Raw genomic sequence first — 12,594 nt, 5'->3', positions numbered from 1 at the left:
TCTATGGGGCACAGAAATAATAATATGGGGGTAATAGGGGCACAACAATATAAATAAGGGGTATAACTACAATAGTAATGGGGTAATCACTAGTATTATAGGGACCCAACAAACAGTCTCGTGCAAAGCACAAAGAAAATAAGCAATTAAAAGCCAGACTGTCCCTTATCTTCGATTTGGTCCAGTGCTTACTGGCTACAAGAAAGCTTTCTTTTAATTATTCTGTATTCTTGAGAGAACGCTTAGCGTTCCTCCAATTAAAAGCAATAAAGAATGGAAGACCACACCAGGTCTCTACACCACAGCAATTCATTGAAAATTTTGCAGAAGCACCAAACAATGACCAGAATTTGCTGTGCGAACTCTATCTTCACAATGAGGCTATACCTGAAGATAGAAAGATTAATTTACTTCCTATTTGTGGTGATATTCAAATAAGAGATTTTATTTCCTTTTTGGCAAACCAGCTTACTTGGCAGAATGCTTTCATGTCTGCAAAACACAATGAGGAGAGCTGTCTTCTCTGGATTTGTCCGGAACCACAGAATGCAGCCATCTTCCTTATGGAACATCAATGGAATCTACGAGAACCAGGGATGGCCGATCATATTAGGAATTTGCAAGCAGCAGTCTTGGAAGACTACCAACATTATGTCAAAACTAAAGGACCTCTGGCCATAAAAGCAAATGAATTATTCTGGGAACACTGTCCCAAAGAAAGACGGGAATATCATCCCTACAATCCCCTCAATCTTCAGGCGGCAGTCTCACGGATACCTGATTATGTAAAATGCATGAGACAATATGCTGAATAGTGGATTGGTTACCGTTTTCATTTCCCTCTCTTATGGCTTCCTGGAGAACAATACAAGGTTCAATTTACATTGAATAAAAAGGAAGAATTGGCAGCATGGAAAAGACTTCAGAATGTCCCAGGGTTCAGAGACATGGTTGACAACACTTTCTACACTTACTGCATAAGCAATCTACACTGTTCAGCCCAGTATTCTGATTCCGATTCAGAGTAGACGTTGCATGCAGACATGCAACATTTTCAGTTGGGGGGGATGTTAGGTTTCCATTTTGTCTATTTTTGACTGTATATTTTGTCATTATATTACCCTCTTCAACCCCTAGTTGAAAGCCTTTGCTAGTGTTTTGGCTTAATCACTCCAAAAGGTACAGAATAACTTTCCTCATTGCTATATGTTTAATTATTCAACATGTAATCATACTATATTTATAATTATTCCCTGAAGTTGATTAAAGTGCTGACCAATTGCTGAAACTGCCTAACTGGCAGGATCACATTTTGTCGTTGCTGAAACAATGGAAATAGTGCAAACCATGAAGTTGAAACAACAAGAACAGCATAAACCTCGAAGCTAAAACAACACAAATAGCATGTGCACTCTGAGGAACAGTTGAGATTTGCGTAACAAATCTGCATCGGAAAAGGAGTCTGACCGATTACTATATTGGTCGTAATGATCATGATCCTCATGACTGTAACAATATTTTGTTATCAGGAACTGACTTTCCTATTTTTGGTACAAAAGGGTTGAATCAGAATGTATGAAAATCTTTTGTAATAGATGTCTCCTCTATAAAGAGGAGACATCTACATTAGAGAGATAGATAGAAAGGAGGGGAACAAACTGTAACATAGAACTTGTAGTGAAGGGATGAGACTGAATCTCTTTTTGTAATATGGTTTATTGGCAGATGAATACAATTCTGTTCTGAGTATTTTATCTTAATTCCTGTGTTCTGGGGAATCTTGTGAGAAGGACAGGGCCCACCTTCATCACAAGATTCACCCATCTTCTTTCTGTTGTGTGGTGTGCGTGTGATTTCTGTGTATATCACAGTTACTGCTTCTAATGATATTTACTTTTGCTGAAACTCTGTTTTCCTTTTTAACTGATTGATGTTGCATATGAGTGCGTCAACAGTGATTAAGATTTACAGAGTGTATTGGTGAACTGGACAATAGAGGCAGGTGCTGAAAGTCCTTACTCTGAGGATAGGGTCCTGATCCTTTGTTGCAGGACAGCCATCGCTTCCTTTCGCAGATTTTTTTCCTTTAAGTTATTTGTTCTTACTTCATTTTCTGCAATAGGCTGTAACTACTGTAACACAGAGTAGGGATTTAATAGATAGTAGATTGTTTATACTACAGCTTTTAATACCATTAAGATTGAGTACATACAGTACGTAGTCACCTTTGGAATAATCAGACTTTCCCGGGTTGATAATTTATGTAGCACTTGACTGTTTTATTAATAGACAATTAAAGTGACCAACACACTTCTCCATGTCAAATCTCCTAAGTATCTAGTTGGCATACTTTCCCTAAGACACAAACAACTCCCCATCCTTCTGCCACACTTCCATGCCTGTTGGGTTGTGTTATATTCTTTCCACAACTAGCCCACGTAGTTAACTGGGGGGTTAGAAGGGGGGCAGAGCACCCCCTTCGTTGTATCAATTTCGTAGCGGGGGCCAAGGGGGTCACAGGGGGTTTGAGTGATGCAAGTAGCCCCACTCTATGGGGTTTGGGGCAGCATCCCGGAAAATTTTGTTTTTGGACCCTATATTAGGATGGGCGAACCTACCTATGGTTTTGTGCATGATTTTTCACACACGGTTTTGGACGCAATGGTTTTTGGTCCATGGTTTTGGATGCGATGGTTTTCGGTCCATGGTATTGGATGCTTCGGCATGTATAAATGTGTATTGTAACATTGAAAGGAATATAATGAAAAATCAAGCTGGTAGTCTTGGTTTTGGGATCCAGGGGAAAATCTCTATGTATATGTATTTTATATGTTATGCTCTCACATTGTTTATTTTCTGTGTTTTAGATTTCGTATGCAGGTAATTTCTGTACGAGGTTAAAACCTACATTTCGTATCAGATCTATTTGGGATTCAAGGGGATGCCTTTGTTGCTGAGGGGTTTTTCTCGAGCCTATGGTAGACCCTGTTTAGTGGCAGATCTGGGGGATTGATTCTGGTGGTGAAAGAGCATGGCAAGCAGTGGAAAGATAGAGATCAAGAAATTTAATGGTCAAAGTTTTGAGTTATGGAAACTCAAGATGGAGGATCTGTTGGTGGATAAAGATCAGTGGGTCATGGTAGATCCAGGTACTAATCCAACAGGAGTGTCCGATGAAGAATGGAAAAAGTTGGATCGGAAGGCTAAGAGCACAATATGATTATGTGTCTCAGATTTAGTATTGTTGAATGTATCAGGGGAAGCTACGGCAAAGTCTTTGTGGGAAAAGTTAGGGACTTTGTGCCAATCTAAGTCGATGGTGAATAAACTGTTCCTACGGAAAAAGATGTATAACTTGAGGATGAAAGATGGAGATTCGGTGATAGAACATCTGAACGAATTTAATATTGTGGTAAGTCAGTTATTATCTATTGATATTAAAATTTTAGATGAAGATGAGTGCATCAGTTTGTTGTGTTCTCTACCAGATTTGTGGGATAGTCTGGTTATTACAATAGGTAGCAATGCAACTGCCTTGCAGTTTGATGAAATAGTTTCATCCTTGCTGACGGAGGAGATGAGACGGAAAAATATGGAGAGCCAAAATGGTGATGCCTTGCCTATATGAGGACGGTCCCAGAACAGTAACAAAAATAAGTCATCCTGTGGGAGATCTAAATCTAGAGGGAGATCTAAATCTCCAGGAAAACCTATAAAGGTGGTGTGCTGGAAATTTGGAAAGGAAGGGCACTACAAAAGGGATTGTAAATCTAAAGCTCTTGACAAAGGAAAGTGATCTGATGATGCTCCTTCTACAGAGGCAAAAACCACCTCAGATGAAGGTGGGGATGTGTACTTGGCTTCTTCAAGTACACAAGTAGATCATGAGGCATGGTTGATTGACTCAGGTGCATCCTTTCACTTCACTCCCCATAGAGAGTGGTTCTACGAGTATGAGAAATATGATGGTGGTGATGTCTTCTTGGGGGATGATAGGAAGGCTAGAGTCATTGGTTGCGGAAAAGTAAAGTTGAAGTTGCAAGGTGGAAGGGTTGGAACACTTCCAGGTGTTCTGCATATTCCTGCATTAGCTAGAAATCTGATTTCTATAAGCAAGATGGATGATGCAGGTGTAAAAACAGTGTTCGAGAAAGATACCTGCAAGATGGTTTAGGGTGCACTAGTATTGATGTGGGGAGTTCGAATTGGAACTCTATACAAGCTGCAAGGTAGCACTATTGTTGATAGGTGCAACAATTTCGTGGTTCCTAAAAGTGGAGCAGAAAATCTAGTGGTCTCTGGAGAGAAGACCATGCTGTGGCATCAAAGGCTTGGACATGTTGGAGAGGAGGGCCTTCAAATTCTTCATGATAAAGGTATGGTAGAAGGTATGAGTAATAACTCTTTGGATTTTGATTTTTGTGAAAATTGTGTATATGGGAAGTAGAATCAGGTGAGTTTCCCCTCTAGTGGTAAGAGGGCTAAACAGATATTAGAACTTGTGCACAGTGATGTGTTTGGACCTGTGAAGGTTCCATCACTGGGTAAGTTTGTGCACTATCTATCATTTATAGATGACTTCTCAAGGAATACATGGATATATTTCCTTAAGAAGAAATCTGAAGTCTTTGACAGGTTTAACGAATTTAAGGCTCTGGTGGAAAACCAGATAGAGAAGAAGATAAAGGTGTTGAGGACAAATAATGGTGGAGAGTTTTGCAGTAAGGAATTTGAAGAATTCTATAAGAAGTGTGGTATAACATGGTAGAAGACTACTCCATATACACCTCAACAAAATGGAGTTGTAGAAAGAATGGACAAGATGTTGATGGAAAGGGCAAGAAGCATGCTCAATGGTGTCGGGTTAGGATAGGAATTCTGTGCAGAGGCAGTGGAGACAACATGTTACCTGGTCAACAGGTCACCTTCATTAGCGTTGGAGGATAAGACTCCACAAGAGGTATGGATTGGTAAGAAACCCTCTCTTTCACATCTGAGAGTATTTAGATGTGATGCATATGTACATGTTCCAAAGGAGAAACAAACCAAGTTGGATAGTAAATTTGAAAAGTGCATCTTTCTTGGGTATAAGGATGGTTTAAAGAGTTATAAGCTTTGGTACCCAGTAACAAGGAAGGTTGTGTACAGCCGAGATGTGGTGTTAAGAGAGGTGAAAGATGTTATTAAACATGAAGTCCAACCAAGGGAACCTCAGAAGATAGAGTTTGAGCTTAAGGAGGAAGAATCAGACTCTACGACAAAGGAGGAATCAGAAGATGAAGAGCCACAAACTCTAGGTGTGATAAGATCAGTTCGAGAAAGAAGGCTGTCAGAAAGGTATAGTCCATTTGTTTTCTATTCAAATTTTTCTTTATCTGTTACTAATGATGATCCCAGAACTGTGAAGGAAATAGTAGATTAAGAGGATGGAAAACTATAGAAAGATGCCATGGTTGATGAAATGACATCTTTGCACAAAAATGAGGCTTTGGGTCTGGTGGAGTTTCCAGCTGGAAGGAAACCCATTGGCAACAAATGGGTGTTCAAGGAGAAGAAAAATGCAGAAGTAAAGGTGGAGAAATACAAAGCTCAGTTGGTAGCAAAAGGTTATTCCTAGGTGCCAGGAATTGATTTTGGTGATATTTTTTCTCTTGTTGCCAAGGTAACTTCTATTAGATTACCTTTATCTGTTGTTGCTGCTTTTGATTTTGAGGTAGAACAGATGGATGTGAAGACAACATGTCTTCATGGGGATCTAGAAGAGGAGATTTACATGAAGCAACCTGAAGGTTTTATGGTGAAGGGTAAGAAAAAATTGGTATGCAAGTTAAAGAAGTCTTTATACGGGTTAAAACAGTCACCGAGGATGTGGTATTAGAAATTTGATACATTTATATGGGGACTTGGATTCACCAGAAGCAAAGCAGCTCACTTTGTGTATTTTAAATTAATTGGTGACTGTGTTATTTATTTGGTCTTGTATGTGGATGATATGTTGCTGGTTGGAAATGACAAATAAATTATCTAGGATTTGAAGATCTATTTTTCCTCTAAATTCGACATGAAAGATCTTGGTGGTGCAAACTATATGTCATGCGGAAAGAGTTGATTTTGCGGACAAAACCAACCTCCCTAGAAGCTTAAGGCTTTCTAGTGACAAACAAGACAATTAAGAGCAATCCTTCTCTAAATATGCATTTATCATACAAGAAATCAAGTGTTTAGATCCTACCTGTAACCCAACGCTGTTGTAGTAGTCCAGCCTTGTCGATCCGGATGAGCTCCTCCTTCTCTTCGAAACCTGCATTCACTAACAATCAAACGATTAAATAGCACCTGAACATCTCATAAAACAAAACATATTTAACATACAGACCAAGGAGTATATGAAACAACTCATAAATAACAAATTGTTGAGAAGAACGGACTTATTTGTATTAATAGGAAACAAAAGAAACCATTACAACCTGAGCCTTGGTGTTGTGCAGGTCCCTCCCAGGGTCCAGCAAGAGTTTTCCTTCACTTTGATAAGCTCACCCACTTCCAAATGAAACAAGAAAGGATGGGAATCTCTCCTCACAAGCTTCTACAAGGAGGTTGATATGGGAGACGATGGTGGCTCTGAAGACTCTGGCATTCTGCGCGCATCCCTGATCTGACCTCCCCTGTGCCCCTGTACCTGGCAGCATCGCTGCTAGGCCCGCGCCTTTCCTCTGCTGACTCCTCCTTCGCCACTGGGCCTCCTGCCCCCCTCGCACCGGGGCCTTCCCCGGTTCCTCTTGAGATCTTCGATCTCCTTCAATGCCCGATATGGAACCCCCGCCTCAGGGCCCTGAGGATCTTGAAAAATCATTTGCCTCCCTTATTCCTGAGAATGCAGCAGGAAGAATCCGCCCCACAGCTTCTAAGTTCATCAAGAAGCTAGATGAAATCCCGGAAGTCTCGCTCCTTCCTTCCCTCCCGAGGAGAGCAGCAGTCGCCTTAGCAGAACGAGGCCTGGTCGGACAGTTCACGGGACTTTGGCCCTCCCCCTGATTAGTTCAGAGATGGGTCGAGAGAAACTGGAACTCGATGGTGCAAGGGAAAATAGCAATCAGGTTCTGCGGCAGAGGATTCTACACCTTCCTTTTCAAATCAATGGAGGACCGGAACCTCATCTTCAGAAACGGCCCTTATTTCATGGACTCTCGGGGCCTTTATTTAAACAGATGGACCCCAGACTTCGATCCGGAGATGGACGTCCCCAACGCTGTCCCCGTCTGGGTTCGCCTGCCCCATTTGCCGCTCCATTGCTGGGGGGATGAGTCAGTAAAAGCCATAGGGAACGTTGTTGGTAAATATATCGATAGATCTGAACCGAAGGAGAACATGCATGCCTGCGCACGGATATGTGTCGAAGTAGATCTGGGGAAGGGACTGCCGGAAGCAATCAAACTCAAGGTCGACCAATGGATGCACATACAGCAAGTGGACTACGAGCAGCTACCTTTCAAGTGCAAGGTATGTCACGAATATGGGCATTTTGCCAATAGGTGTAGTAAATCTAAAGCAAATGTATCTGAAGGCACTGTCGAAGCCCCGGAAGAAACATGGGAGCATGTCAAAAAGAAAAAATCAAACCCCCCCCTGGACCATCCTCAAAGAACCCCCATGAAAACCCCTTCCTCCCCTCCCAACCCTCTGGATCTGACCCTTCCTTCCCCTCCTCCTCCAACGCTTTCGAAACCCTGTCCGCAGAGGATCCCCCATCCCCCCCCCTCCCCGCGAGGCCCCACTGTAACCCCTTCCCCTATCTCCCTCCCACACCCCTCTCCCCCTCCAACAATTGAAAGAATCTTAACCAGGAACAAAACAAAGGAAAACAACCTCTCCACTGATCCCCCCAGAAAAGTTGGAAGGAAGTCTAACAAAGAGATTAGGGATGAAAACGCAGCAAAAGAAATGGCTACTGGAATGCAACAACCAATGGACACATACCTTGATAAAACCAAAGGAAGCGGAGAAAAAATGAAAGAGAAAAGCGGGGCTCACAACAAACAAGGTAAATGATGATTTTGGTCTCCTGGAATTGTAGGGGGATGGGCTCCTCCCTAAAAGCAAATGCAGTCCGAGACCTTCTCAAAGTTGAACATCCAGACCTTCTCCTTCTCCAGGAGACCAAAATCACGGAACAGGAATTCCAAAATCACATAAAAAAAAGCAGAAGCTACGCAGGCATAGCAATAAGTGCAGCTGGTGCCTCAGGAGGCATAGGGACAATATGGGACAAAAACAAATGGGTACTTAAACACCAAAAGCCATACAGATGGTGGATAAGATCAGACATGCAGAACATAGCCACGAAAGAAGAATACTCAATATACAACATCTATGCTCCCAATCACTATAGAGACAAAGCTTCATGTTGGGATTCAATAACCTCAGATCTCATGACTGTTCAGGGAAGGAACATCCTCCTGGGGGGAGATCTAAATCTTATAAGGAATGCTGATGAGAAGATGGGAGGAAACTTCTACGCTGATCCTTCAAGAGACTCATTAGAAGAAATAATACAAACTCATAACTTAGTGGACATACCTCCGCAAAACGGGAGATTCACTTGGTCCAACAAAAGAACTGGCACCAACAATATAAAAGAGAGATTAGACCGAATCCTCGCCCAAGAAAGAACAGTGGCAAGATTTCCAAGTATTCAAAGCAAAATCATCCAAGGATACATCTCAGACCACAAACCAGTGGCTCTGACCCTAGATAAAGGGAAGAACATGGGTCCTCTTCCCTTTAAATATAACAAGGCTTGGGACAACAAAGAAGATTTCAAAAACATGATTAAGGAGCAATGGGCAAAGGAAATAATTGGTTCCCCCCACTACATCTAGGAAGCAAAGCTCAAATCTCTCAGGACAGTCATTAAGCAATGGGCAAGAAATTATGCTGCAGAGGAAAGCAAAAAAAGAACAGGCCTCCAAGCAAAGCTGGAGTAATGGAGCCAGGAAAAAGAAAGAGCGCAGTACACAGAGGAAGATCAGGTCAAAGAGAACGAATTGTACAAAGAACTGTACCAGCAGAATAGAAAGGATGAAGAAGAGCAAAGGCAAAAGTCTCGCTGTCTTTGGCTCAAAGCCGGGGACAAAAACACTTCATTTTTTCACAACAGCCTTAAGCTAAGGAGGGCAGGGAATCATATAGAGAGAATAATGATCGAGGGAAGCGAACTCAGAGAGCAAGAGGAAATAAAGGAGGCAGCGTCCAGGCACTTCTGCGCTCTCCTTACTGCAGATCCTCAACCCACCGATCATTCAGATTTTCTTAGCATAATTGAAAACAAAATATCAGCAGCACAAAACACTGATTTGGACAAAGAAATCACGACAGAGGAAATCGAGTGGTCAATTTTCAGCATGGCTCAGGACAAGGCACCGGGCCCTGACGGGTTCACTGTGGCGTTTTATAGAAACCATTGGGAAATCATCAAAAAGGATTACATCAGAATGGCAAAGAACTTCTTTGCGAAATGCAAAATGGGAAGCAGCATCAAATCATCTTACTTAGCTCTCATCCCCAAAGATCCCAATCCCCAATCCTTTGACCGATTCCGCCCAATCTCCTTATGCAATGTCTCCTATAAAATCATCACCAAAATATTAGCCAACATGTTAAAAAAGCTTCTCCCCTCCCTTATCTCTGAGAACCAAGGAGGCTTTGTGCCTAGAAGACAAATAACGGACAATGTTATTCTTATTCAGGAGGCAATACACAACAGCATAAACAGAAAGGAAAAGGGTATGATCATCAAACTAGATATGGCGAACGCCTTTGACAGAGTCAATCACCAATTCCTCAAGGCAGTTCTTGGGAAATTTGGCATATCTGAGATCTTCATCAGCAGGATCATGGAGTGTATTTCACTCCCCTGGACAGCCCCTCTCATTAATGGCAGGCCAAGTAACTCTTTCAGAAGCTCAAGGGGCTTGAGACAAGGATGCCCACTCTCCCCCTTCCTCTACATCATCATGGCCGAAACTCTAAGTATACACCTGGAAAATCTTCGCAAGCTAAAGGAAATCACAGGTATCAGCATAGTACGGGGAACCAAGGGGATAAACCACTCTCTCTTCGCAGATGATACTCTGCTAATAGGAGGAGCTTCCAGCCTCATGGCTAGAAGGTTCAAGAAAACGCTTGAGCCCTTCCTTCAAGTATCTGAAGGCAAGTTCAATAATAATAAGTGCATGATATACACCTGGAACGTCCCCGGGCATATTATCCAGAGAATCTCCACAATCTTGGACATCCCTGCCCAAAGGAACTGGACCCATTTCATGTACCTGGGGTTACCTCTAGCTAAGGAGCCGGTCAAAACTGAAATTTGGGTCAAATTAATAGAGAAGCTGAGAGGGAAGCTTCAGAGCTGGGGGGTGTCCTGGCTTAACTTGGCTGGAAGAACAACTCTTATCAAAGCCATCCTCTCAGCCCTTCCAATTTATCAGTTTGCAACCACTCTCGCCCCGGCCAGCATCCATAAGCATATGGAACTAATCATTAGGAGCTTCTTGTGGCAAGGAGGCAGGCAGGATTCCAAAAAGTTCAGCCTAGTAAGGTGGGATCAGGTCATCTTACCCTTCGAAAAAGGAGGGCTGGGAATTCGAATTCCAAGATTAGCCAACATGGCAATGGGCTTTAAGCTGATCTGGAGAATTCTCAATGAAAAAGGAGCCTGGTGGATAGAGGTCATCAAAAGGAAATATTTGAATGGGGCCAACTCCAACATCCTTTCAGAAATCATCATTGACAGGCAAAGCACCCCAGTCTAGAAACTTATTAAAAAAACTCTCCCACATTTCAAAGCCTGTATCTCAAGAGTCCTGGGCAATGGCAGAGACATCAACATCTGGACAGATAGAATAATGGGCACAGAAGCAAGGGAAGCTCTCCCAAATTTTAGGCCCCTCCATTGGTGGATGGAAGGGAAAAATCTCAGGACCCTTTATGACATCTCTACTTGGGATCAAAACAGATGGCTAGGCTGGAAGTCCCTTCCCCTTCCTAACAATCTAAAGAATTTGTGGACCGAACATAAGATATCCTTCACAGGCTCAGCTCCCCTCAACAACATGTCTGAGGACAAATATGTCTGGGACCCCAATGGGGGCAGTTACACTGTCAAAGAGGGTTACAAATTCCTCCAAAACGCCTCAGCAACAAACAACTGGCCTCTTCACAAAGTGGCATGGAAACCTGAATGTCTCCCAAAGGTAAAATTCTTCAATCGGACCCTCCTTAAAAGTAAAATCCTCACAGCGGAAAATCTAAGGAAGAAGGGTATCCTTGGCCCCTCAATCTGCTGCCTATGTAGAGCAGCGGAAGAAAGTAGCAATCATCTCTTTTTAGAGTGCCCCTTCGCTCAAAACTGCTGGAAGCTCATCACTAGCCCGCTAATGATTGGTGATCTTCCCAATCAAGTCGCCCTCCTCCAAAAAAATTGGGAGAATAGATATCCTTATCCCAAAAAAAGCAAGACCCTGGCTAAAAGGCTGTGGAATAGCATTCCCTCAAACCTTTGCTGGCAAATTTGGAACGCCAGAAACAAAAGCATCTTCAACAACAAGAACCCCATCATCTCCAGCACCCTTGCAAAAACAATTGCCCTCATCTCCGAGACCATTGCTGCGAATGGAATAGACCAAGCAGACCATGAACCTGGGGACCCAAGAGAAATGGAATGGATGAGCAAATTCAGCTATGAAGCAAGGATTCAAAAAATTGTAAGCACAGGAAAGAAAAAAACTGATTGGAAGTTGAGAGGAACCAAAGAGGAAATAAGAGAATGGATTAAAAATAAAAAAAGGCCTTCCCTTCAATTCGACGAGGCCTCAAAAAATAATCCGGGCCAAGCAGGCGCAGGAGGAGTCATCAAAGACCTTCAAGGGAAAACCATCGTGACATACGAGTGGGGATTGGGCACAATGTCCAACAACAAGGCTGAGGCATATAGCCTCCTCCTGGGAACCTCCATAGTGAGGAAACTCGGCCTTCAGAACCTGCTAATAATAGGCGACTCAGCTATCATCATAGCTGCTATGGTCTCAGGAAGGGATTTCAAACAAATGGCCTTAAACAACATCAAATCCAGGATTATGGACAACATCAGAGCAATAAATGGGGCCACCCTCAAACACGTCCTAAGGAGCAGCAACACAGAAGCAGATGATCAGGCCAACAAGGCAACTAGCAGACAGACAGGTCAAGTTAGAGAAAATGACTCAGTTTATGACAAAGCCATCCCCTAACCAATCCCATCCCAACCTCTCTACTCAGAATTCGAGTCACCTCAGGCATCACTCTCCTCGAAATTTGCCCACCATCGAATCCCCTTTCCCTCTGCAATATCTCCTCGACTACGCAAATCTGTACATCTCTGATCAAATTCGCTTCCCTGCAGTGGATCACACCTCCTATCCCAGCCCCGACATGGATCTTCACTCATTCCCTACAGCCATTCACTGGCTCTGCGCATCGGATCATCACCTCCGTATCCTCACCGCTCGCTGCAAGATCCTTTCTTGGGATCACAGTCATTTCAAGAGTCGACCC

The 12,594-nt window shown here is 42.9% G+C and overlaps 1 protein-coding gene across 1 annotated transcript; it reads left to right on the top strand.

The window, feature by feature from the left end:
• The first annotated feature begins 11,717 nt into the window (after positions 1 to 11,717).
• On the top strand, positions 11,718 to 12,290 carry LOC149263681 (uncharacterized). The gene has a single exon (XM_089389723.1). The coding sequence runs from the start codon at positions 11,718 to 11,720 to the stop codon at positions 12,288 to 12,290; it is 573 nt and encodes a 190-aa protein (XP_089245849.1).
• Positions 12,291 to 12,594: the final 304 nt, after the last annotated feature.

Source organism: Pinus tabuliformis, chromosome 6, assembly GCF_031772625.1.
Source record: "Pinus tabuliformis cultivar Carrire ecotype Pingquan chromosome 6, CPIR1, whole genome shotgun sequence".
NCBI classification, from domain to species: domain Eukaryota; kingdom Viridiplantae; phylum Streptophyta; class Pinopsida; order Pinales; family Pinaceae; genus Pinus; species Pinus tabuliformis.
This window is presented reverse-complemented; position numbering and strand designations above follow the sequence as displayed.

Excerpts from the sequence above, each read along its gene's own strand:
- LOC149263681 (XM_089389723.1), top strand. The coding sequence starts at position 11,718 with ATGGAATGGATGAGCAAATTCAGCTATGAAGCAAGGATTCAAAAAATT.